The sequence below is a fragment of the Colossoma macropomum genome, unplaced genomic scaffold, assembly GCF_904425465.1.
Source record: "Colossoma macropomum unplaced genomic scaffold, Colossoma_macropomum, whole genome shotgun sequence".
Taxonomy (NCBI): domain Eukaryota; kingdom Metazoa; phylum Chordata; class Actinopteri; order Characiformes; family Serrasalmidae; genus Colossoma; species Colossoma macropomum.
Genome location: NW_023494801.1, coordinates 29,357,026 through 29,384,429, shown reverse-complemented (window position 1 = coordinate 29,384,429; position 27,404 = coordinate 29,357,026). Strand labels below are relative to the sequence as shown.

Sequence of the window (27,404 nt, the reverse complement as noted above, 5' to 3'; positions counted from 1 at the left end):
AGAAAATAATGAATTTGGGTTTACTAATTATGATAAAACTAAACGTGTAAGATTAATAATCTGTTTTGTTATTTTAAAAGGTGTAGAGAGCGACATAAAAAAACAAATCTACCTCAATATCCAATAAGAACTTATGCTCCAACTCTGTCGTTATTTTATTTTATTTTATCATTTTATGGTTTTTAATTTTATACTCTCCCCTTTTTCAGATTTTCTCTTTGTTTTTGGGTTAATTATTTTGCAACTTTGTACAGTTGTGTAAGTAATATCTTTAATAATGTTGCCTTTGCGCAATTAATTGTCAGCTGTATTCCGAAAATAGTGGAAGTGGAAGGACTGGAACTGGGTCATTGTCTATTGATGTGAGTTTTTATTTCGGTTTTATTTTTACTTTTTTCATCGTTGGAGTTTCATTCACACGCAGCGCCGATCTACAAACGGAACGCCACCCGGACATGATTTGTAGATCTGTTATTTCTGAATTCTCTGCGCCCCTCGGCTGCCCCCTGTCGGCCATTAGCAGTCCTGTCTCATTCTGTTGTGTGGAGGGCGAACGACGTTCCCGGAGATTTTGCACTTTTCAGACTCTTAATGTGATAAAAACCATGGCTGGTATTAAAGGTGAGAAATTAATCATTTTATTGCTCACATTAATGAATTTTGTAGCTGTGTAAAATAACGTCGTAGTGGATTTATAGAGCTACGGCTGTCGCTTGTTCGCTAACGTCACGTTGCTAGGTAGCTTTAGCACTGCAGGCCGTCCGAATGGCTGGTGGTTCATTGGTGTCTTGTGGAGAGAAAAACACCTTAAATTAACGCATAATATTCGTTTAAGATGTTTCATTCCGTGTATTTTACCTCATTGATAGGATAGGCGTTATTTAATCCTGCATATCAGGGTCAAGGCGTATATCACGGTGATGTTTTAGACTGTGTTTAATGTTAATGCAGTAACGTTACTGCCTTGCTGCTATGATGTATTGGGCTCTTAGCTACGAGACTTTATGTATCTGTTCTGTTCACGTTACATAGCTATCTAGCTATCTATCTAGCTCACAGCCAACTTACATGATAAAGCAGATGATTTAGTTGGATAAAAGCTGTTTAAACTAGTTAACCTAGCTAGCTAGCTGGATGGATGGATAGCTGGCTGGGGCAGACAACAGATGCATGACCAGATCCTTGCAATAAAAAGGTTTAGCTGGCCACATGCTTGCTTTGCACTGGTATACAGTACTGACATTTTTCTGTTATTGGGTTTACAACTGTTTCTTAGAAATGTGCCACCTCCCTCTGTGGTCCCTGTGGGGCCAAGTCATATGACTGGTCATATGAGAGCTTTCTCAGCAAGCTAAAAGCACTGAATTTCAGATCCATTTGAAACTTGCCAAGTAAGAGTTGTTCATAGCGGTGGTGATAGGAACCAGATATCTGAAGAGTTTAATGCCTATGAAAACTCCCTCACAGAAAGTTATTATATAAAATGTTGTGAATATACGCTGCCTGGTACATTGTTATATGATAATTTTGTGATAAAGTTTAAGCTTAAAATGTATTTTAATCCATTAATGAAGGAGGGGTACATGTAGGCACATGCATTTAGATTTACCACTATTTAACCATCAACATGACTTATAAAACTCAGTGGTGGTTTTGGATAGTAAATGGCTATATTTGTGTTGTACACATGGTGACCCCTGGTTTCTGTCACCACAGCTGTAAAGAAAAGAGTTTCTCTACAATGAACCATTTAACATCAAACCACTTGGAATGACTCTGCTTACATCTCAAGCACTGAATTATTTAGAAATTTTGAAAAAATGGTGGAATTCACCTTTAAATATATTAGAGCTGAGAAAACAGTAAATTGTACAGTACAGGGTCCCGAGCCCCTCTAGACTGGAATCGGTGAGCTGATACAGTGTGTACAGTCAGACCTGTCATTTCATCGAGTTGTTCTGTACTAAACCTTTACATCAGGAATGGCCATAAGCATCTGAAAGTAACATCTGTAATGTGCTGAATTTCAGTAAATAGTGGGTTGTGGCATATTACTTGAAAATAGTAACATTGTGATAGGGCTAAAAATTAAACGTCTTAAGTGCAACCTAAGATTATTTTCATTGGATGTAATTATAAGTGTTGTTCAGCCATTGTGATGACAAATCCAGGCTTTTCTGTGTCATTGAGCTTCAATACTGGCCAGTTATCAAGAGCATCAAGAAGAATGTCAGTCAAAAAAAACACACTGTAATGTTCCCACCCACTCTTGTTTCTTCACCAAATGCCAGGTTAGCTAAAAAAACAAGACTGCACAAGCTCTGCTGTAGCATCAACAAATGATGTCAGCGGAAAACGAGTCTTTTTCTATGTGTTTTCTATGTGTTTTCTATATGTTAAACTTACAGAAAAAAAAGAAATCTAATGTGAATCTTAGCAAAACTGCATCTGATGAATCATTTAACATCATACAAGTTTTAACTGTAATGTTGGTAAAAATAAGTGGTAGATAAACATTCTGGGTGTCAAAATGTTCATGTTTCTGCCACAGTGACCAATAAAGAAGAAGAAAAAAATTCCCATTAGTACCCTGCTGATTTCAGTTCTAGCCCCAACATGGCTAGAACTATATTGAGACCGGGAACTGTTCCTGAAGACCTTGATTAGTCGGATTAGGTGCGTTAGATTAAGGCTGGAAGTAGGTTCTGCACGGAATAGACCTTGAGGTGCAGGACTTCTGCAGTGCACTATGCTTTCTGTATATGTCAATGTATTCAGATGACATTTGAGTGGGGTGGCAGTATTTATCATTCTTGTGATGTGACATTTATGTCACAATATGCTTTTCTTAAAAAACAACACTGAGCAACTACATGTTTCATTATGAAGAGTGCATAATTAGGCCTGGTTAATTGGATGTAGTGCAGCGCAGAATGTAAAGCATTGACTGAAAATCTTTGCATTCATAGTTTTTGATAGTGTTTCGTAAATGTGGCACTACTGGTTCTTTTTTGTTAGCTTCAACTTATCAAACATCAGAAATGCAATATATTGTAATGAATATTATGCATTGAGAACATGCCTTGAAGTTGCGTGATATTTTAGATATTGCCATATCGCACATCCCTATGTTTGAGTTAGCATTAATAAAACAATAAGCTCATGTTTCCCAAATTCCACTGCTACTGTATGCTGACAACCTTGTAAGACATTCTTTTCTTCTCTGAGAATTCATTTAATCTTTATTCTTTCTTTATAGGCAAATTATCTTCCAGCCCTAAGCTGGTCGAAGCATCATTACAGTTTTTGGAAACTAAAAACACTACGCTGCAGCTGACTTCATTGTTCCGGTTAGTTGATTCTTGAGTCACTCAGTAGGCTGACTTATTGTTTTCTCTTATTCCAGCACTGATCAGTCTTTCCTTTGGTGGAGCCATCGGCCTCATGTTTCTGATGCTTGGTTGTGCCCTGCCTGTCTATAAGTGAGTAGTATATAAGGATATGTTCACACTGTCATGTGAGTGTCATTTTAAATAGGTCAAAAATGTGAAATCGGATTTTCCTCGTTTGTATTCCTCCTTAGAAAAAAAAAGTTTGATGTGCTAAAGAAATACTGTTATAGTTTCAAAACATACCATTCACTCTTCAATCCACAGAGTGATTCATCATGGCTGTGATGGCGAAACCATGAATGCATTTACGTATGACCTCCCGTTCTACTCACACAGCAGTTTAGCTCCGCCCATTCATGTTGAAGTGTTGTTACCACAGACAATCTGAAGAGTTTTTTAAAATGAAGGATTACAGCGTAATGGGAAGAGGAGTGGCTGTTTAAGTTTATTTTTTTGGGTGTCCCTTAGGATTTTTGTCTGAATTCTGTCCATAGAACCACACACATGTTATTAATGGACTATTAATGAGGAAACAAAGAAAATTATAGAATATGGACCAAAACAAACTGTTAAAAGTATAAAAAAAAAGGATGTGTGCACTAAATATCCAAAAGTATTCAGACAACCTGTCTGAATACTGATTTCAGCTGCTTTACAGTGCACCCATTGCTGATACAGGCGTTCCATTGTGCACACACAGCTTGTATAACCTCTGTAGGAGAGCATGGCCCAAGGCCTGAGGTCCGTGTCCAGTGCCAAGTGTTAGCCTGCAGGGTAGAAAGCCCCTCAGCATTTGGCTGTTGAGCAGTGCAACTGGGCTTTCTGGAGAGATGGAGCTCTATCCAGTGATGAGTTGGGGTGGTGTTTGTGATCCAGAACTAATCATCCAACATCAGTACCCAAGCTCATTAATTTGCTCATGACTAAATACACTTACAGCAATGTTCCAACATCTATTGTAAATCCTTCCCAGAAGAGCACAGGCTGCAGCAAAGAGGGACAAACTCCGTATTAATACACCATATTTCAGAAGAAACATTGGATAAGCAGATGTCTGCAGACTTTGAGAAACATAGTATATTTAAGTGTGTGTCTGGAAGTAATCATTACAGTTACTCAGTATCCTCTTAAAATAATAAATTGTGCGTATGATAGAGGGATTTCACTGGAGTATCTGCCACCTGAAGTGAGCGCGTAAAGTATTGTACTAACAGAAGATTTAAGAACTGTGGATTTTTTTCTGCTTTTTTTTTCCTGTTATAGTGTTTAGAAGGCCATAGAGCTACTGGTGCTCATTGTTTTGTATGTCTGTGTCTCTCCCTAGTGAATACTGGCCTCTCTTTCTGCTCTTCTTCTACATTCTGTCCCCTATCCCTTACTGCATCTCGCGGCGGGTGGTGGACGACACTGACTCGGCTAGTAACGCCTGCAAAGAGCTAGCCATATTTCTCACTACTGGGATCGTCGTGTCAGCCTTTGGGCTGCCCATCATATTTGCACGTGCTAGTGTGGTAGGTGCTATTTTCTGTTGAGAAAGCATGCTTTATAAACTATGTTTGACTTTTAATCAGGTTCACAGGGATGCTCCAGCATTTTTTCAACCTGTATCCATCTGTTACATCTGTATTGTGGCAGTGATTACCATGGATAATTATTTAGTCTGTTTTCTCTACAGTTTAAAGAACAGAAAACTTCATATGAAATGCACACTAACAGTCATTTTGGAAGTGAATGTTTTTTGATAAATATGTATTTTCATTATCTCTTCATTTATGATAACACAGCTTTAACACATTTATAAACACAGTTTCATGAATTCTTTATTCAAAGCTATTTGGAAAAGGCTGTAAATGTTTAATTGATTACTTGTAGTAATTTTTTGCCAACATAGTGGTACCTTATCGCTATAAGTACTGGAAAATCTTAGGGGATCTATCTACGGTTATCTATGACCGATAACACAAAGCAATTTCTGACGTGCATACACATAGATGGAACTTTACAACACAGTTGGTTGACAAGCAGCAGCAAAAATGCTCATGGCAAAGTATGTGTCGGCAGTATTATGTGAGCAGGCAATAGTAGTGGATTGGAAATCTTCCTAAGGTATTAGTTTCACAGATGTTACAAATAAACCAGATCATGCACACTAACGGGAGCCCCTTATCTGAATGTCTGAGCCACTTCTTTCAGTAATCACTCATCTCCTGCTGTGTAATCAGTTACAGTCTGAGTTAATGTAAGTCCAAGTTGTTATTTAGCGAGTGAACATTAGAGAGATATTTGGAAGGAATCGCTAGTCTCTTGGGGCTAGCCTTTAGCCTTGGTTAAGTCTTCAGCATCTTAGCCCGCTCGCTGACCTGGTCTGTGTCCACTAGCTCCATCTGAGGTGCGCTTTTGTCACTCAGCTTCATCACACAGCAGCGTGGTCTCCCTTTTGCTTCAGCCAAGCTGTGAAATCTGTGCTCAACCTTTGCTACTGACAGCATGAATGAGTGAAATATTTGCTAAACTCTAGTAGTGTTGGACACTCAGAAATGTATGCGGGTGTGAATGGGACACACAAAAAAGACACATGACTTGAGAAATGTGGATGTGAAACAACATATACCTGTGGTCTGTGCTTACATGTACAGACCACAGGCTTATTTATATATTGTTCAGTTCAAGTCCATCATGTACATGCCATTCGTTCAAGCTTGGTATGTTTTATCAGTGACACAGAACACAACTTTAATCAAAATAAAAAAATGGAATTGTATAAATATTAAGACTTATACGTTAGATAGATTTAGTACCATTATCAGTACTTAATATTGGCTGGTACTCAGGGATCAGGTATTATATCAAAAGGGGAGAAAATCATATCAGTGCATCCCTAAATAGTACTGTATGTATAATAATAAAAAAAGAGTGGTCTGACCTTTTGCGTGCCTCAATTTCAACCTGACATCTTTGTTTGATTATTTTAGATCCATTTAGAGTTTTTTTTTTTTTTGCTCCAGTAAGTGTCAGTGTTTATGATTGACAGAAGAAGCCACAACCGCTTGTCAAAAATGAAAATAAGACCTAGACTTCAATTATGTCTTGTACTCAAATATGGCTGGTTAAATTCACCAAAATCAACCCCCACAGGACCACCACAGAGCAGTTATTGTTCAGGTGGTGGATCATTCTCAGTGCTACAGTGACACTGATGTGGTGGTGCACTGTTAGTGTGTGTTATGCTGGTATGAGTGGATCAGACACAGCCGTGCTTTATACCAGCACAAAGCACACTAACACTCCACCACCATGTCAGTGTCACTGTAGCGCTGAGAATAATGCTCCACCCAAATGATACGTGCTCTTGTTGGGGTCTTGACCATTGAAGAACAGAGTAAAAGGGGGTTAAATATAAAATGCAGAGAAAAAGATGGACTGCAGTGTATAATTGTAGAGCTACAAAGTGTGTCTGTATGGTAAGGCTAGCTGATAAAATTGACAAAGAGTGTGGATACAGGAAAGTGTACATAATGAAGTGACCAGTCAGTGTATATATAATTGCTGCCTTATCAAAACTTTGTATTCCCAATTTTATCAGTTGTTAATTTTTTTTATAGCATTTGAAAATGTCAGCAGCTCTTTTGTGGTGAATAGACCAACAGAAATGATCATCATTCAAAATCTCTCTTATTACATAAAGTACAGTGGGGTGCGAAAGTTTGGGCAGCCTTGTTAATTTTCCTGATTTACCTTTATAAATCATTGATTGTTTGGATAAAAAAACTCCGTGAAATATATCATATAGGGGACAAACACAGTGATATTTGAGAAGTGAAATGAAGTTTATATGATTTACAGAAAGTGTGCAATAATTGGTTAAACAAAAGTAGGCAGGTGCATAAATTTGGGCAGTGTTGTCATTTTATTGATTTCAAAACCTTTAGAACTAATTATTGGAACTCAAATTTGGTTTGGTAAGTTCAGTGACCCTTGACCTCCATACACAGGTGACTCCAATTATGAGAAAGGGTATTTAAGGGGGGCAATTGTAAGTTTTTCTCCTCTTTGCATCTTCTCTGAAGAGTCGCAGCATGGGAGTCTCAAAACAACTTTCAAATGACCTGAAAACAAAGATTGTTCACCGTCATGGTTTAGGGGAAGGATACAGAAAGCTATCTCAGAGATTTCAGCTTTCAGTCTCCACTGTGAGAAACATTGTGAGAAAATGGAATACCACAGGCACAGTTCAAGTCAAGGCTCGAAGTGGCAGACCAAGAAAAATCTCGAATAAACAGAAGCGAAGGATATTGAGAACAGTCAGAGTCAACCCACAGACCAGCACCAAAGACCTACAACATGATCTTGCTGCTGATGGAGTCACTGTGCATCGTTCAACTATTCGGCGCACTTTACACAAGGAGATGCTGTATGGGAGAGTGATGCAGAGGAAGCCTTTTCTCCGCCCACATCACAAACAGAGCTGCCTGAGGTATGCTAAAGCACATTTGGACAAGCCAGCTTCATTTTGGAATAAGGTGCTGTGGACTGATGAAACTAAAATAGAGTTATTTGGGCATAATAAGGGTCGTTATGCATGGAGGAAAAAGAACACAGCACTCCGAGAAAAACACCTGCTACCTACAGTAAAATTTGGTGGTGGTTCCATCATGCTGTGGGGCTGTGTGGCCAGTACAGGGACTGGGAATCTTGTTAAAGTTGAGGGACGCATGGATTCCAATCAATATCAGCAGATTCTGGAGATCAATGTCCAGGAATCAGTGACAAAGCTGAAGCTGCGCCGGGGCTGGATCTTCCAACAAGACAACGACCCTAAACACTGCTCAAAATCTACTAAGGTATTCATGCAGAGGAACAAGTACAACGTTCTGGAATGGCCATCTCAGTCCCCAGACCTGAATATTATTGAAAATCTGTGGTGTCACTTAAAGAGAGCTCTCCATGCCTGGAAACCATCAAACCTGAATGAACTAGAGATGTTTTGTAAAGAAGAATGGTCTAAAATACCTTCAGCCACAATCCAGACTCTCATTAGAAGCTATAGGAAGCGTTTAGAGGCTGTTATTTCTGCGAAAGGAGGATCTACTAAATATTGAGTTAAGGTTTTTTTTTTGGTGCCCAAATTTATGCACCTGCCTAATTTTGTTTAGACAATTATTGCACACTTTCTGTAATTCATATAAACTTCGTTTCACTTCTCAAGTATCACTGTGTTTGTCCCCTATATGATATATTTAACGGAATTTTTTTATCGAAACAATCAATGATTTATAAAGGTAAATCAGGAAAATTAACAAGGCTGCCCAAACTTTCGCACCCCACTGTATATTGAAGTTAAGAGCATTATTTTGTTCTTTTATAAAGTTTGAGGTTTTCGTACGTCAGTGATTACATATACTGGATGGGAACTTTCTGAATAATTCCATCTCCTTTAGTCTAGCAGGTGCCTATTTAAAAAGAAAAAGAACATAGTGTTCCATTGCTTTTTCCCCTACTTGTCTTGCCCCCACATAGTCACAGATGGATTGAGAGTTTAGTGCCATTTGTTGACTGAATAATTCACATTTGTGTGTCCAGATCGCCTGGGGAGCATGTGCTCTTGTTCTGACGGGCAACATAGTCATCTTCGGCACCATTCTGGGCTTCTTCCTTGTCTTCGGATCAAACGATGACTTCAGCTGGCAGCAGTGGTAAATGGGAGACTGGGAGCGACGTCTGAACTGTTTTTATTATACACATTCTTATTATGACTATTGTTGTTGTTATTATTGTTGTCCTTATTATTTATAGCCACCACCCATCTGTTTTGACAGGAAGTCAGTGCAATAATTTGTTGCTGGGATCAGTCCGACCTCAGAAAGTTTGTTTTCTTTCTTCCTTTTTTTCTTTTCTGTTCTTTGGTTTGTGCATAAGCTTCCCTTGTAGGCTTTTCCAGTGTTTAAGCAAAGGTACTATCAATGCTTCACTTCATAGCAGGATCTGCTGAACGTGCAATGGCTTTAGTTAAGATGGACTGAATGTTCCCGCATGGAAGTCCCACGTTCTTTAGTCAAGCTTTTGCGACCTGAAACATTACTCTGAGCTTAAAGAGTGAACGTAGCTCATTAAATTCCTAAGCCTTTACTGGGTTAGTTAAAGGGAAAAATCAAATCTGCATAGTTTTCCCCCCTACCTCAAGTGTAGTTGATCAGCCAAGACACGTGTCAAATTTTCTTGGCACTACAAGGCTAATAATGAAAGCTTCACTAATAAGCGTAGTATAAACTGCATGCCTATATTGCACCTGTCACATACCTAAAAACAGTATTAGCCATCATCTTGTTTAATGCGTGCAGTTTTAACTAAATGCTAATTAGGAAGGAGAAAGGTGATATAAGCTTTCATTTACTGTTACCCACATCAACTTCATAGGTCTAGTGCAAAATGAAAGAATGGGTTGGCTGATGAACTACATTTGGAGGAAGGAGAAAAATCTACGGATTTAGTTTTCTTCTGTGAATTTAGTTTCTTGCTTAACTGCCAGGAGAAATTAACTTTAGTTCAAACGTTGAGTTCTCATTAAGAGTGGTTTGATGTGAAATGATGCAGAGAAATTTATAGATAGATTTCTTTACAGTGCTGGTGATAGGAACCAGCGGTATATCTGAGGTAAATAGGTGTAAATAGTCGTTTTCTTTGGGGACTGTTTTGCCTTACAAAACACCCTGCATGTACCCTGCCATAATCATTTAAAAATATTAATAAATATAAATTAAGCCAAAACTTATAGAATCATAAAATGATGCTTCAGACATCAGGCAACATATGTGTAACCATTTCATGGGATAACATTCTGTGAGGGAGCTTTCAGAGGCATTAAACTCAGATGTCTGGTTCCTATCACCACCACTGTAAAAATAAATAAATAAATAAATAAAATCACTAAGTTTCTTTAGAACAGAGCATTTCACATTAAATCACTCTGACTGACTTTGTTTACATCTTTACTATTTGATTATGCAGAGAATTTGAAAAATTGGTTGAATTACCAGTTACAGAGGAGATTGGGCTACACTGTATGTCAGCAGATTCCTGTCAGCCAGTGCATTTCTGATTTAAATAAGCTTTGAAACTTGTCGAAGGCCTTTCTTTAGTCTCTGTTAACTGCACACTCCATAATGTGGAGAATGTCCATATCCATTAGCTTCAGCTTCACATGAGTGGATTTATTGGTGACTGAGCTGTGTCTTTAAAACTTTAATATTTGTTGTTCATGTCACAGATGGGTAATGTTCCTAATTTATTGAAGTCATATACACTGTCGGCTGCCACTGTTGCACCGTGAGACGATTGTACTGCTTTTACGTTCTGTGAACAGCTCCATCGGACCTGTAGGTCCTAATGCCAGTGCTGTGTTTGTACTGGGCTCTCAGAAATGATTCCCTTTACTCCTGCTTATGTAGTATAAAATTGCAAATTAGTGGAAAGGTTACGTGGTGATGTGTCTCTTGACTTGTGATGTACACTGCGCACTCCACCTAATGTACACTACACTGCTAGTGTGAAGTAATTCTGAGAAATCAGTGGGGCTGGCCCGAATTTTAATATTCGAGAATGTTGGCATTAATTTTCTTATATAGTATTCAGAAGCTTTTTCTTAAGACCCACCCCAAATACGCCCATAGATTCCTGACAGTTCAGATTTGAAGGCCTATTTGTCACTGTTTTAAACAAAACATTTATCATAAAAACAAGAAAAAATGGCAATTATGTAATGATGGACATGACGTTAGGCCTTAAACTGTCATGTCCTTGTTAGGAAATTTTATATAAATGCTGAACACAGGCGCACACCCCTCTATGAATTCACGATGCCATCCCTTTTCTTTGAAAGTTTGAACCAAGATAAGTTCATGAAAGAAATTTTAATGGCAAAAAACATTAAAGCAGTTAGAAATGTCCACATACACGTTAATTTGTTTGGAGTCCTCAGTCCCGAACGAGACGTTGATCAAAGTTAGTATTACAGATCACTAATCTATGATTTTAAGAGATATATGTCTTGAACTTACTTCTGTATCGCAGCTGCTGTCTAATTAAGCAAAAATCCAGTCAGACTTATCTCTCTTAGTGTGACATAACATCTGTCTCACAGCATCTTTGGGCCATCTGTTGTAAAAAGGACAGTATAAATGCCTAACTGTTACAAATCGAAAATGAAACACATATCTAAGATGAGGGTTAGTTATGTTTTTAAGGGTAATATTGAGGACATGTATGCGAGTAGTCATCCGGAAACTCTTAAGTATTGAAAGTCTGTTACAGGCTCTTCGGGCCAGCCCTAGAAATCAGTTCTCTTAAAGCCTATGTTGTACTTCATTCATTTTGTCTTGAGCCAGAGGTGGTAAAAGCAAGTCTCAGAACTTTCCACTGTGTAAGCAAAAGCACTGACAATATTCTGTTACATGTTTTTTGTATTTCATTTGTTTTTGACTATTTATTTGTTTCTTTGTTATTTTCCAGCAGTGTAGCGTTCGAGTAGAGTGACACTAATCGTGTTAAGCACAACTGATTGTAAAATGATAAGTTATTTTAATGTATTTATCATACACTTGTTACGTTGTATAAAGACATATTACAAGTTTGTTATAACCCAATGTCCGATTCCTTTTATCCACCAAAGGGTAAAGTCGCATTTAACCAAGTAACAACTAGAACATGAAATGAAATGCTCTTTCAACCAAGACTGGTCTCTGTATTGATAAAGCTAGTGTTGTTCAGTGGGAGTATATTCAGGTGAAGGCAGACTGTGAAGGGGTAACAGAATGATTCCACTCCCTGAGTTCGTCCAAAGGACTGTAAAATGTAAAATGTTTGATTCAATCACAATGCTTGTTTAACCAGAAGCTTTATGTAGATGTCCTACGCAGTTTATAACCACGTACAGAACAAACATGGTGGTCTTTTTGTTTCTTTTTTCTCTTTCTTTCTTTCTTTCTTTTTTTTTAAATAAATGCCATTTTTGAACAAACACTAGACTTTCCTAGTTCTGGACTCTTTCTTCTTTGATTCATGTGCAGCAACAGAGTTGTGTTCAGTTTGAAGGAAGCTCATAACTAAGAATTTCCCAATTCGGACTAGGAAAAACCAAATGCCACTCTACTGGGAATTCCTACTCGGAAAGTCGAGATGGCGTTCTCAACTCTGAGCTCAGTCAGTGACCTCGAATCAATCTGTCTGTTCACACCGTGGACAGTAATAAAGAACCACTTCTCTTTTAAATAAGATTTACGTTATATCCCTCAACATACAGATACAGTAGTTTGTTAAACTACAACACTGACCTTAAAGTTCATTGTTTTGAGAAGGTACATACATCTTGAATGTTAAAGTTATCCCTCATGTCATCTTTTGCGAACCATGACTTTTAGAGCTAAGCCTTCAGCTTGGGCCATAAATGTCAGTGTAAACATGAGGAACAACCCACCTCAAAGATTGTTTGTTAGCACTAAACTAATTGTGATTCGCATGAACACTTTCTGACAAGGCTGAAGCTTCTTCAAATTTTCCATGCCAACTTAAACAGTGCAACAGTTACATTGCAGTGCATTTTATAGTAACTCCTATTAACTGTCGGCCTGTGTAAGCAATTGTGTTTGAAAGAGCATTTGGCTCCCCCTACTGGGCAAATTATGATACAAGCTAGAAAGTGTGTGCACTAATACTCATTTGAAATGGCACATTGTATGACTGAGGTGTGCAGTGCAATGCACATTAGTTATACAAGTTATACAACTCATGCAACTGGCCTTGTGCAATCTTTTGAATGCTGTAGGCTATTTATACCTGTAATATGTGAAGAGTTAACATGAAGAGGCAATTTACTGGCAATAACTGGACAAATGGATACAGTTTTACTAGCAAATAAACAACAATACAAACTGGAAAGAACAGATATTGAAAAGAGTCATGTGTTGTGGTGTCATGGTGAGTACATAAACGCCTGTGTCCTCTAATAAAAACGACCTATTACACATATTCGTCAGTGTGTATGCTGTGTTTTTCTCCGGTAGTCTATTCATCTGTTTCAGTCAAGTGATAGTTTTCAATTCTGAATGTCAGTGAGAGGTCAATGGTGGGGAATTAGTGAATCTCAGCTGTAAGAAACAGATGTATATTTAAAAAAGCAAACAGTTGGTGTGATTAATATGTAGTTACCAGTAGTTGGTACTGAGAATCATTAACACGTTGGCCCACACTCAGAGGACCAAAACGCGTTTCACATCCAGACACAAACACTTGCTATATCAGTGATGCCCAACTTTTTTGACCCCGGGAAGCGTCTGTGGTGGGCTGAAGGCTAGAAAACTAAGCAGTGCTCAAAGAAATGTAAGTAGGTTTCATTTTCATTTTTAAATAAAAAAACAGATTTTAGAACATTTCATTGCTAAATAACTACACCAGAAACTAACAGAGGTAAAATAAGAATTTTTCTGTGTAGTATAAAAATATGTTTGTTCCCCCTATTAGTTGAGGGGTTGGGGTAAAGGTAATCTTTTGCAGGCCAACTCAAATGTCCTTATGCACCAACTTTAGCCTGCAGACCAGACTTTGGGCAGCCCAGTGCTGCTCCTCAAACTACACTCACCTACTTCTTTTTTTAACCACTGTGCATGGCATATGCAAAAGTTTGGAAACCCTTTAGTTATAACTTGTTACGCCTTAGGAGTGGGAGAAATTCTTTCTTTTAGTCACTATTCAAACCTTTTACTATCACTCAATGACCATGGGCTTCTCTATGCAGCTGTTGGAAGCTAACTGGGGGAGGCTTTAGCAAGATACCAGACTGTGAAATGTCATTAAAAAATAGCAGTTAAAGAGAACTGTGGAAGTCAAGACAAGACCTGGAAAATCAAGTAAACTCTCAGATGGAACTGCTTGTATGCTGGCCTGAAATGCAAAGTAAAACCCCCATATGACTGCAGGAAGGTTTAGCTGACACCGGAGTGGCGGTGCACCATTCTGCTGTGTGAAGTTGCATGCACATACATGATCTGCCTGTAAAAATCATCAGAAGAAAACCTTACTTGCGACCTCATCACAAAAGTCAACGTCAGCAGTATGAATGTTGGAAACAAGTGCTGTGGACTGCTGAAATAAAAATATAACTCTTTGGCCTCAATCAAAAAAAGGTATCTTTGGGGGGAAAAGCATTTGATGAAAAGAACACCTTGCCAGCTCTTAGGCATGGTGGTGGATCTGTTACACTTCATAGTTGTGTAGCAGCCAGTTGCATATGAAACACTGCATGGTAGTTGGAATTATAGATTCTAGTAAAGATCAGCAAATTCTGGAAGCACATGTGACACAGTCAGTTAAGAAGCTGAAGCTGAAAAGAGGCTGGCTCCAACACAGCTCAAAATCCACCATGGACTACTTCAAGAAACGCAAGCTGAAACTGTTGGAATGACCCTCACAGTCCCCTGATCTGAACATGATTGTGGATCTGCGGGTAGATCTTAAACATGCTGTGCAGGCAAGCTGGCCCATGAACATCATAGAACTAGGAGCATTCTACAGAAAGTTTGGGTAAAAAGTTCTAAAACAAGAATAGAAGGACTCCTAGCTGGAAGTATTTGCAAGCTGTGATGTAGTACAGTGTCCAAACTTTTGCACATGACACAATTAGTACTGAATTTAATCAAATACAAAGAACATAGACTAAATGGAACATCTAAACCTATCACAAACCTGATGACTATTTCAATGACTGAACCCCTCATGAACAGTCAGGTCCAGCCGGGTTCGAACAAATATTTCACACTATGCGCAGCATGAGGGAACCTTCAAGTGTGGCTGCAGGCTGTGACATGCCTCAGATTCATAGTTTGCTTAAAGCGTCATCTATAGGTAAAAGCTCATGAAAAAAGGAGCAGGCCTATGTTCTACATTTTCTAGCTTCAATTATGCAATAGCAATAATGATTAAGGAAAAGGGGAGAGAGAGAGAGAGAGAGAGAGAGACACAGAGAGAGAGAGAGAGAGAGAGAGAGAGAGAGAGAGAGAGAGAGAGAGGGTGTGTATGTGTGGTTTTCACAGCCTGGGGCTATCAGTACATCTGCCGTGCTCTTTGCCCTGACGCCTCCGAAATCATCCCCAGCAGGTGAGAGAGAGAGTGAAAAGGAATAGAAGAAGGAGAAGAAAAGTGCAGCATTCTCAGTGATGAGGAGGTTTTTCAGGGCAAGCAGGGATGAAGATTACAGCCAGATTCAGTACCTCACGGCGAAGTGTAACCGCCTGGCACACGAGAAAGGTAAAGAGCCTCTATCACTATGCTTGTAGTTAAAGGGGAATCCCGCAATGTTCCAAACTTTCCGTATAATTCAATTGCTGAAATGTAAAGAAGGTCACTCAGGTTGGTTTGATGTGAATTGTAGAGAAACTTACTGACTTGAATTTCTTTACAATGAAAGTAATAGGAACCAGAAGTCATAATGTCTAAAAAGCAAATATAGTATTTCATTCATTATCCAAAACCACCAGTAAACCTGCAATTGTCATCTTTTAAAAAAGAGTTTTAAAAGAGATGTTGATAATGATAAAACAGTGATAGTGGGACTATCTTGCCTTACAATGGCCTGCGTGAATATATATATATATATATATATATATGCAGGCCACATGCAGACCATTGAAAGTCACGTATGTATGCATCTCTCAATATATATCGCTGCTGTCAGACTCCAAAATGCTAACTTTACCAGAGAACTGTTAATGTAGGTCAATGGAAGTAATTTTGGGCCTTTTCGTTTGGTCCACTCATCATGAAATTTACACATTTACACATTTACAACTTTATGTGAGGGAGGTTTAAGATTCATACAGTTCTTCACATGTCTGATTCCTATCACCACCACTGTGAACAATTCTGACTCTAGTTTCTCTAGAAGGGAGCATTTCACACCAAACCACTCTGAATGACATTGTTTACATTTTAACCATTTAAATATGCAGGAATTTTTTAAAAAATTGGCTGAATTCCTGTTAAACTGTAGTTATAACCACAAGATTCTACTTTCACTATGATCAAAACAGCAGCTAGGCATTATTAAGCATTACAGACTGGATGCCAGCAAAGCCTGCAGGTAAATCATTAGTCACCATATGCTAAATGATGAGTTTATTACATTAGAGTTTGAATGTAAAGAGTCACATTTTACATTTTATTTCCTTTCCTTTCCTTTATTTGACACAATGGGAGTGAGAAAAAAGGTTAACTTTTACTCACAGTCCTCCTGAAGTCATTGCTGGAAACTACAAAGTGGGAACAAAGTTCAGCAATATGACAATTATAGCTCACAGGGCCATAAAAACTTCAGGACAGTGTTTCTGTTCTTCCTCATGTGTAGCAACAGAGCTAAGCAGAGGAAAATCACTGTTCCTAGATTATGGAACCTTTGCGGCCTTTCACTTTAAATAAAATGCATTTATCGGTATTCTAGCAGTTGTGGCTCTGGGATTTAACATGTAAGGCCTGTAAAATGCATAGTAAGTTACTGGCAGCTTAGTTGCCAATAAAGTAATGTCAATATCAAATGTGGAACTGTGTAAGACATGCTACTGCAAATTCACTGTAGTTGCTAAACTTTAGTAAACTAAACACAGAGCCATATGCAAAAGTTTGAACACTATCAGTCAGTTGACACATTCTGTTGATTTTCTACTTAAATATGACATATTTCTGCACAATGTCTATTTATTTGTTTAACATGTTGGGAAAAAATAAAGCATAAAATATCAAATGTGCACAAACTTTTGCAGAGGCCACATTTTAGGTTTTATTTTTCTCCAAACATGTTAAATTCAGCAAATAAACAGTAATTGTGCATTATAATGTGCTAAAGTGTGTTCTCTATAGAGGATGTGTTCACTTGTTGTCACTTAGAAAATCAACAAGAGCATAGAAACACCCAAACTTTTGCACATGACTGTGTACTCAGAATTTTACTATAGTAATTGCTGTGAAGGTCAGTTCAGTTGCCTGTACTTTACTACTGCACTTGCATCAGAGAGCCCTGGCAGTGCTGACCACGACTGTTAAACTATACCAATAACTATAGCACTACTCACAACAACCACCCACTGATTCACTGGCTTCACCTCTCAAACCATAAAGCCATAATAATGCACTTTGTGCTTATGATATCACTTATTTTGTAATGCATTTAAACTTTCCCATGTACATTAAATCTTCTTTTCATGAAATCATGCATATTCTGAGTTAAACATTTTAAATAGAATTTAAAGGCATGTCCTTCATTTTTCCCATTTTACTTTACCTTTGTTCTCTATTTTTGAAATAGATCATTTTTACAGGAACTTATAAGCTTGACATAGTAACAATAGCAGAACCCTTTTTGTTGCTATACAGAACCATTTTCAAAAAAGATTCTATACAGAACCATAAACAACACATTCTTTATCAATGTGAAGAACACTTTTACCATGCTAAGAACCATTTAAGCATGAAATGGTTCTATATAGAACTCATGGAACCATTAGAATCATTAGAACCATTGCCTTGAACAACAACAAATAAGTAGTAATAAATCAATATTTGTGGTTTTTATGCCAGTTATCTCTTTAGCAGGTGGGAAATGATCTAGAACTAGAACCATAAATTTAGTTGCTTCCTGTTTGGGTCAGTCCTTGTTTTTGAATGTAAAACATTGTTACAACCCCATGTTTTTTCTAGGGGGCTGTGGGATCAATAATGTGGCATTATAAGACTGAACTGGTGATGACGGGTTAAAAGCTTGAGGAACAGACCAATAGAGCTTTTGAAGCCTTTGTACTAAACCCAGTCACAATAAAATGGTGTGCTGTGATACCTAGAACCACACTAGAAGAATCAAACTGTGGATGGCACCAAGGACAAGAACAAAACCTAACAATGCTTGCCTACTCTCAAACAAAAAGTACTTAGCTAACCTATAAAAGGAAACAACAGCTAACTACTCTACACTTTCCTGGCCAGTAATCAAAAGTACATGTGGCGATGCCTGCCCTCTGACCTAGGGAACTAAACTGAGTAGACTTCTTTATTTACCCCGCAATGAAATGTGTGACTGGTATATGTTCACGATGGTGTAACAAAAATAAGTCACAAAGTTACTGACCTGAGAATATAAAATGCTTTCTATTTTTCCAAAATACTTATTAAACAAGTTTCAGGATTAGTACAAAATCCTGTTGTACCTGTGCAGCGCTACCTGCATTATTCACCCTGAAGTAAGTTCTTTGCTGTTGTGATGCCACACTGATTGTCTTATATGAACCAAGTCACAATAGAAATAACATCATTTGATCCTTAAGAAAACAGTATACTATTATAAATTTACAGTAAATTACAGTATTTGTTTACAGTGTGCTTACTGGCCTGCTCCTCATGAAAAAAATAATTTTCTTCAAAAACTGTTATTAACAAAGTACAGGAGTTTAATAGGGTTTTGAAATGAAAGCTGTCGCTTGCTTAAAGGCAGAAAAGCCTTGCATAAAAGTCATGAAGTTATGCAGACAGCAAAGGTAGTTCAAGGACTTGACTCCAGAAGGTATTTGCCCTTCAGCCTTTCAAATTACTGTAAGTAAAACTAAGAGTGGTTTGCCTGGTTAAAGTAACAGATCTTTATTATATAAACACATTTGTGTCCGGGATGACTGTATTCTGCATTTGTTAGCAGCTGTCAGAGTGTTAAGTATTTGCAGTTATGCTGACGTTTGTGAACTCTACTGTGAAAGTGTCTTTAGGTTGGTGAGTTCATGAAATCTACACTCAACTCTCCTTTCCTCTGCTCAGTTGTCAAGTTGTCTGTTTGTATGTGCAGCAGCGTTGGAGAGAGAGTACGTGGCCTCTAGAGAGAGAGAGAGGGCTCTGCAGGTTGAGCTGGAGTCTCTGTCTGTACAGCTCCGTCAGAAAGAACACGCCTGCCAGGACCTGCGCATCAGACATGACCAGCTGCTCGACACGCTCAAACAGCAACGGGTATCTCCAGCATATTCTAGTGCTTTAGCATGTCTAGAAACACCAACCAGCCATTTCATTAAGTACCCCTCCTTGTATTTACAATCTTTGTCCATTTTATTAGCTCAACCTACCATATGAGTGCACCTTACAGCTCTGCAATTACAGACTGCAGTCCATCTGTTTCTCTGCGTACTTTGTTAGCCCCCTTTCACCCTGTTCTTCATTGGTCAGAACCCCCATGGACCCTCACAGAGCAGTTACTATTTGGGTGGTGGATCATTCTCTGCACTGCAGTAGCACTGATGTGGTGGTGGCGAGCTTGTTGGCCCACCTATTAGATGTAAAGTCAGAGACAATAGCTCATCTATTGCTGCATAGTTTGTTAGCCATCTTCTAGTCCTTCATCAGTGGTCACAGGACGCTGCCCATAGGGCACTGTTGGCTGGATATAGTGGTCATATGTCCACATACTTTTGGTCACATAAGACAATCTGAGTTTGTATGTTACCTTAAGGTCCTACTTTAATGTCACTAATAGGCCTGTACATAAACACGCAACAACAATGTAACTATTGGTTACGTATTCACTGTTACAGATGGATTACAGCCATACAGCTTATGTAAATACACATGCATCTTAACTTCATCTTCACTGTAACTGTGTAATTACACATGTGTAATAGGGTGTTCCGCTGTTCTTTTCAACTAGAATTTTATAATTGTAACTGGAGGTGTGTAATTACTTACATAATGAGACTACTTTCACTGTATCTGCACAGGAAATGCCAACTTTATATATACATACATATATATGCTGTTGTTAAATACTCTGGCACTCACTATGTAAGTATTTTCACTTCTCCTGCTAAAGTCAGAAAGGTCTTGCTGGAAAAACTGCAGTTCATACAAATGTAATTACCCTCAGCCTAGTATGCATGTGTACACAAGAGAAAATACTCTATTGCAACTATCAAGATACACTTTTGTAATCACATGAGTAAAAACTGAAGTGGACATGTGTATTTGCATAAGCTGTACTACTATAATCCTTTTGTAACTGTGACTACATCACTGTAGTAATTACCTTGCTGTTGCATGTATCATTATTGTGTAACCACACAGACACAATGCAAAATGTTTCTACTTTGCTTTTTGCATTGACTGAATTTAACTTTATTACATGGACGGACTCTGAGAAACTCTGAGTTGTCCGGTAGGTCCAGATGTTTTTTAAAAAATGTGTTTCTGCTGTGTTCAAACTTGTTCTGCTCAAAAAGCTTAGATGCCAATGGCCAGAAGCAGCATTCAGGGCTGGTTGAACTGCAACATAAAAAGCTGAAAAAAGGTTATTACTGCCATTTTGCCTTAGATTTGATTAATTACTTAATTTTTAAAATGCAGTTACGTCCAGGGGTTAATGAGTTGTGTGTTTTATGGTAATATGTAACTAAAGTTAACTCATATGAGTGTTTTTTGACACATATAGAGTCATATGTAAAAGTTTTGATGCTCTATGGAGAACAAATTTCTACACTTTTTAATGCACAGTTATCTGCTGAATTCAACATATTGGGGAGAAAATAAAAAAGTATGCATTATGCAAAAGTATGCAAAATATATAAGTTTTTAATATGTTAAACTCAGCAAACAAATGTTGTATGTTTATTTTCAGCAAAACATGTCACTTGACTGGGAGTGATACAAAATGTGCATATGATGGTATATGTTGTGTATCTACATATTTGTGTGTGTGTGTACTGCAGGAGCTGGTCCAGTTTTTGGAGCAGCGAGTGGTCTCGGTGGCAGAGGAGAGCATGAGGGAGGCAGCTCTGTTGACTTTTCAGCTGGAGCAGGTTAGCTCTGACCTGCAGCAGCTCCAAAACTCAGAGGCTCAGCTGCAGGGCCTGGTGGATGAGCTGCACCAGGAGGCCCAGGACAGAGCCAAGAAATCAGAGGGCCTGGACAATGAGCTTCACAAGGAGGCCCAACTTAGTGGAAAGGAAATTGAAGATCTGAAAAGGCAGCTGGACAGGTAGGAAAGTATTAACTGGCCTGTAATTTTAATGTGGAAAAAAGATATCTGGTTAATAAATTAGAATATGTGCTGCTTTAGCCTGAATATTGCATAATATAAATTAATCTTGTGTACAGGGATAAAATTGCAATACAGATTGGCCAAAATCAAAATAATAAATTGCCAATGAATAATTTGGAGCAACAGTTGTCCGATATATCCATATATATATATATATATATATATATATATATATATATATATATATATATATATATATATATATATATATCCAGTTTTGGCTGATTCCACTCGTGCACTCAGTGGTGCTTTGACCTGCTTGTAGGCCCTGGGGCTAAAGGTGGTCCGTGGCCCTTTGGGTGTGGTTAGAATCAATGAAATCAGTAAAGCTCAACTTGACTTTCCTAACTTTCCCTCCTGATTGATGTGGACAAATTACACTATATTTATTAAGCATGGAAAAAGGTAGTCACATGGTTAACTATCAGCAGAAACAATGCCCAATGTCACCCCACACTGAAGGACACAGTGTGTCCAAAACCTCAAAACCTTTGTTTATAATTAAGGTGCGCAAAACTCCGCCGCCGTTCAGCGACTTCCAGCACTTCTGTTTATCATATCTCCTTTACTGCAAACTTAAACTCAAATTTACATTGTGAAGACAGTTGATTTAAAGTGCTAATTGTCTTTTTCACCTTGGCCAACATTACTAGTCTAGTCACAATTACCTGCTGCGATGCTTCCACACCAGTGTAAAGTAGAGTTTACTAAGTTAAACCACTAACACCACCAAAACAGCTGAGGTCTACGACAAGCTAAAGCCTTATTTGGTCACCTTAAAACACAAGGATCAAATGATCCTGTTTTCCTGATTAAAACTGAGAACTTTTCCAATGGAGCAATAACAAAACATAGCATACCATTATTTTTTTTCTCCTTTTCTTGCCTAAAACATCTTTAATAATGTCTCATTTCTTAAAATGTCACTCTCAGTCCACATCATTGCCAAAAAAAGACAGCGGTCAGTCTAATGTTAACATGGGAGTTAACCAGTGGGCTCAGAATGCCACAGACAGCAACTTAAAAAAAAATATATTTTAGGAAGTTTTAAAATAAAAGTCTGCTCTTGTAAAGTACTCCTTTTTATTTTTGAGCTTTTTGTTGAAGCTCTGCTCTCATCCATTTTACTGTAAGTACCTGGTTCTAACTTTCAAGTGAAATGCATCCGAACCAGCCTATCAACAGAATGACATGCATTTAAATGTAATTATTGGTATATGTGTGTGGATGGGTGGAGGGAAAATAAAGAAATCTTGTTAAAAAGCGAACAAATAAACAAACAAACAAAATGGATCATTGCCCCTGCATATACTCCTACTAGATAAAAATGCAAGCTAAAAAGGCCAATTTCTCGCTAGCAATAAACAAATGATATATTGCAAAGCCCTACTGGATGGTAATTTCACAATGAAAATACTAATGTTGCCCTTTCTGATGGGTCAGCAAGTCCCATGAAGTGGAGGAGCTGCAGAGGGCCAACGAGGCCTTGCAGCAGGAGCTGAGTGAGCAGCAAAGCGCCCACCAGAAGACGGTGGCGGAGCTGCAGCAGGAGAACACAGTGAGTGTGCAGAAACTCAGAGAGACAGCTGAGCAGTTCGAGTGGCTCTGTGAACAGCAGCGGAACTGGATGTGCTGCGTCAAGAGGTAAAAACAAAAGCTTTCTGTGTTTGTATGGCTTTTAGGAATTGTCAGTAGTAAATAAAGTAAACAATTACTTTTTGGGCATAAAAAATTGCAGGATGTTTCTACAGTTTTCAACCAGAAAATGTTCAAAATCACCTACAAATAATGAAAAAAATGTCCCAAACACCGAAGTACAAGGTACAAGTATCAAAAGCAGTTGAAGGTCAGTGTTTCAACCACAATACTAAATAGTACTGCTTTTATACCAACTTTTGGGTTTTAATTTCACTGGTATCAAGAAGTGATGTAAGTTTTTAGGCCTCATCCACACATACTACCATGGCAAGTGGTATTTTTTCTTTTCTTTTTAAAGCATTTATTTTTAAGGAAAATCAGACTTTGAATCTGTCTGAAATATTGAATTATTGGGGGCTGATGGCCTGCAGGTGAAAATCTACTGTGTTTGTAACATGCTGGCATCACGTTTTTAGAGGACCTCTGCATTAGCTTCATGGCACGCTCAGTATTTTGTGCAGTGCACTCCTCTTGATCTCTAAAATATCAAATGTTGTGGGGTTTTATCTCCCACTGCTGGGCTAGTGTGCTAGGTGAGTGTTTTCAAGTTTTGTTTCAAACGGGAAAAAAACAACAGGCAACATTTTAATGAATTGCTTCATATATGTATTTTTCCTGGGACAAACTCATGAATGTTTTCAAGGTAGCAATTTTTTAAAATGCATTCTATTGTATATGATAGGATCCATGATCTCATGCAATTAGAAAGGCAGATAAGTGACAGTAATTTTGCAAGCAGCAAAAGAAGCTGTTTCTCATACATATTTCTAAAACTTGCTTATCTTTATAGGTTCCTATGAACAGATCATAAGCTATGTCAAATTCAAAAAAAGAAATCTAAAGAAAAGCAGTTTGTTTCACTTGACCACACAAACAATAATGAAAAATCTAAAAAAGATGCAAATGCAAATTCTTTATGTAACTAACTGTATAATTAGTTATGTAATCATGCAGTTGTTTTAATTGTGTACCAAACTGACAACAATAACGCTAAATGTTATGAACGCTGAATGTTAATCTCACTTGTATGCATGTATATGTAGGTTTAAGGATTGTTTGTGTGATGAGAAGGAGGCCCTGGTTCTGCAGGTGAAAAGGTTACAGGAAGAACTAGCAGAGCTCAAGAAGAACTCCAACTCTGAGGTGATCAATGTAGAAGACAGCACACCCCAACACTGTGACAGGTCAGATATAGAACCTAAACTGAACTGCAGCATTATGTTCTAGTGCATATTGCCTATAGAATGGTTTAGACTTTAGTTCCAACCTCTTCTTCCTTTGTCTTCATCCAAGGTGGGATGTGGATGCGATGGTGGATCTGCAGGTGCAGGCAGACAGATGGAAAGTTAGGTACACAGAACTCTTCAGCAAACTTGCTCCACATCCGGTACGTACACAGACAAGTTATATATATATATATATATATATATATATATATATATATATATATATATATATAATTATATGTCTGTCAAGACAAAACTTTGTTTTAAATTTTTGTGTTGTTTTGAACCCCCTTCCCCCATTCTATCAGTGGTCAGAACACCCACAGGACCACCACTGAGCAGGTATTATTTGGGTGGTGAATTATTCTTATCAGCACCCACTAATATACCACTGCTGTGTCAGTGTCACTGCAGTGCTGACAGTGATTTACCTCTGAAATAATACTTGCTTTATGGTGGTCCTGAGGGGCATCTATATGGTAAATAGATTTGATATATTAGGCGATGCATAGATACAAGAAAAGTATCTAATAAAGTGGCTAAAGAGTGAATATGCATATGTTTTATTTGGGTTCTCAGGGGCAGTGGAGTGAAGATGGATATTTAAAACCACCATGAAGTCCGGACACAGAAGCTCTGCACTATTTCCATAGCTCTCTCTTTTCTCTGGCTCATGCTTTGTTCTGTGTTGAAGAACATCCAGACTAGTATAGCACCCACAGCTGCCTCTGCGTGGTGGAAACCTCCAAGCTACTGATGCTAACCCTCAAACTACTGACAGCAAAACCTAAACTACTAATGCTAAACCCCAAACTACTGATAGCAAACCCTAGACTACTAACATTAAACCCCATACTATTGAAGGCAAACTACCCAAAATGCTAATGCCAAACCCTAAAATACTGATAGCAAATCCCAAACTACTGACGGCAAGCCCTGAACTGCTGCCATCAAACCCTAATCTACTGATGCCGAACCTTAAACTACTCACAGCAGAAACCAGACTGACACCAAACTCTAAACTACTGATGGCAAACCCTAAATTACTGATGTCATACCACAAACTCCTAACATCAAACCCCAAACTACTGAAGGCAAACTACCCAAAATGTTAATGCCAAACCCTAAACTACTCATAGTAAACCCTAAACTACTGATGGCAAACCCTAAACTACTGCCAGTAAACCCTAAACTTCTGATGGCAAAGCCTTAATTACTGATGTCAAGCCCCAAACTACTCACACCAAACCCCAAATTACTGATGCCAAGCATGCACTGAACTACTGATGCCAAGGACTGAAGTACTGATGTCAAACTCTAGCCTACTGATGCCAAACCCTAAACTACTGACAGCAAACCCCAAACTACTGATGCGAAGCCCTGAACTACTGACATCAAACCCTAAACTACTGATGCCAAACCCTAAACTACTGACAGCAGAAAACAAACTGACACCAAACCCTAAACCACTGACACCAAACCCTAATTTACTGATGTCAAACCCTAAACTACTGATACCAAACCCCAAACTATTGACACCAAACCACAAACTACTCACACCAAACCCTAAACTTCTGATGCCAAGCACTGAACTACTGATGTCACACCCTAGCCTACTGATGCCAAACCCTAAACTACTGACAGCAAATTTCAAACTACTTACTCCAAACCTCAAACTACTGATGCAAAGCCCTGAACTACTGACATCAAACCCTAACCTACTGATGGCAAACCCTAAACTACTAACAGCGGAAACCAAAGTGACAGCAAACCCTAAACTACTAATGGCAAACCCTAAACTACTGACACCAAACCCTAAATTACTAATGCCAAACCTTAAACTACTGATACTAAACTGCTGGCAACAAACCCGAAACTGCTGATGCCATCCTTTTAAACTACTTATATCAAACCCCAAACAACTTACTCCAAACTCTAAACTACTGACACCAAACACCAAACTACTGGACTAAACCTAAGTAAACTCACTTCAAATGACTCAGAACTATTGCTCCTCCTGATCTGACTCACAAGAACTCCAGCAGAAGAGCTACTCACACACCAAAGTTAAAAACATTTTTTTCCTATTGTTCACACTGTCAGTTTTTGCTTGATATCAGTTTCAAATGTACAATAAAGAGACTAACGCACATTTCTGCACTTTCTTTTATTTCAATAAAATCTTATTATAAAGTAAAAAAGTAATTTAATGTTTAATCACTTTGGGAATTTTGAGAGGTTGATTACATACAAATGTTTTATATGAACTGCTGTGTTTCTGTAGCTTAATGATGCTTTTTGAAACTTTTATTCACATATGGTTTCCTTAATTTTATTAACCAACCACACCCAGTACGAAGTCTCAGTACTGTGAATTATATTCTGGTTTGCAACCAAACCTACAACCTACTCCGCTGGCCAAGTGATTATATTTTGTCATCCCTTTAATTCTTCTGATGTTAAGACATTTTCCCAATTAATGCACAAATGAATGCAGTTCATTCTGCAAAATATTAAGATGTTATTTTCATTGTGATATGTTTAGATTAGAGTATGTTTTGTTCCTTTTATATTGATATAAACTGAATACAAGATTTTTAGAACAACTTTAGATTTTTTGAATTATAGAGTAGCCCAGTTATAGGTATCCAAGACATATAGAGTGGAACTATCAGGGGCTACAAAGCCTTCAAAGAAGGCCTAACGATTTCTGTGTATTACAAATACGTGATTGTTATATTTTGTTTACATTTATTCAATTGAATCCTCATCCTCTGCAAATATTGTACGTTTTAATTTCTTGACAAATCCAATAGATACAGCCAAGCTTGTTTTATTATTGATTAGGCCTTCCGGAGTGGAACAGAAGGCACAGTGCATTAGAATAACCATCAATGCTATGATTTGATTTACAGTGTGTGGGGTATCTTTCTTGAGAAAAATGTCACTCTAGGACTTTTGGAAGTCCAGGAAATATCACTGACTGTG

At 38.1% G+C, this 27,404-nt stretch overlaps 2 protein-coding genes across 3 annotated transcripts; both read left to right on the top strand.

Annotated features, from left to right (window-relative positions):
- Window positions 1-495: 495 nt before the first annotated feature.
- Window positions 496-12,349, top strand: leprotl1 (leptin receptor overlapping transcript like 1). Its single transcript, XM_036590006.1, has 4 exons — window positions 496-621; window positions 3,407-3,482; window positions 4,717-4,903; window positions 8,973-12,349. The coding sequence occupies exons 1-4, from the start codon at window positions 606-608 to the stop codon at window positions 9,087-9,089; spliced, it is 396 nt and encodes a 131-aa protein (XP_036445899.1). The 5' UTR covers window positions 496-605; the 3' UTR covers window positions 9,090-12,349.
- Window positions 12,350-15,433: 3,084 nt separating this feature from the next.
- On the top strand, window positions 15,434-25,104 carry LOC118821650 (probable kinetochore protein NUF2). 2 transcript variants are annotated; one of them, XM_036590362.1, is made up of 7 exons: window positions 15,434-15,686; window positions 19,261-19,415; window positions 21,161-21,429; window positions 22,936-23,136; window positions 24,234-24,374; window positions 24,484-24,577; window positions 24,996-25,104. In XM_036590362.1, exons 1-7 carry the CDS (start codon window positions 15,596-15,598, stop codon window positions 25,032-25,034), a joined length of 990 nt encoding a protein of 329 aa, XP_036446255.1. In that variant the 5' UTR covers window positions 15,434-15,595; the 3' UTR covers window positions 25,035-25,104. The 2 variants fall into 2 exon arrangements, with proteins under 2 accessions (XP_036446255.1, XP_036446254.1); XM_036590361.1 differs by having other exon boundaries at window positions 15,438-15,686; window positions 19,258-19,415.
- The last annotated feature ends 2,300 nt before the right edge of the window (window positions 25,105-27,404 follow it).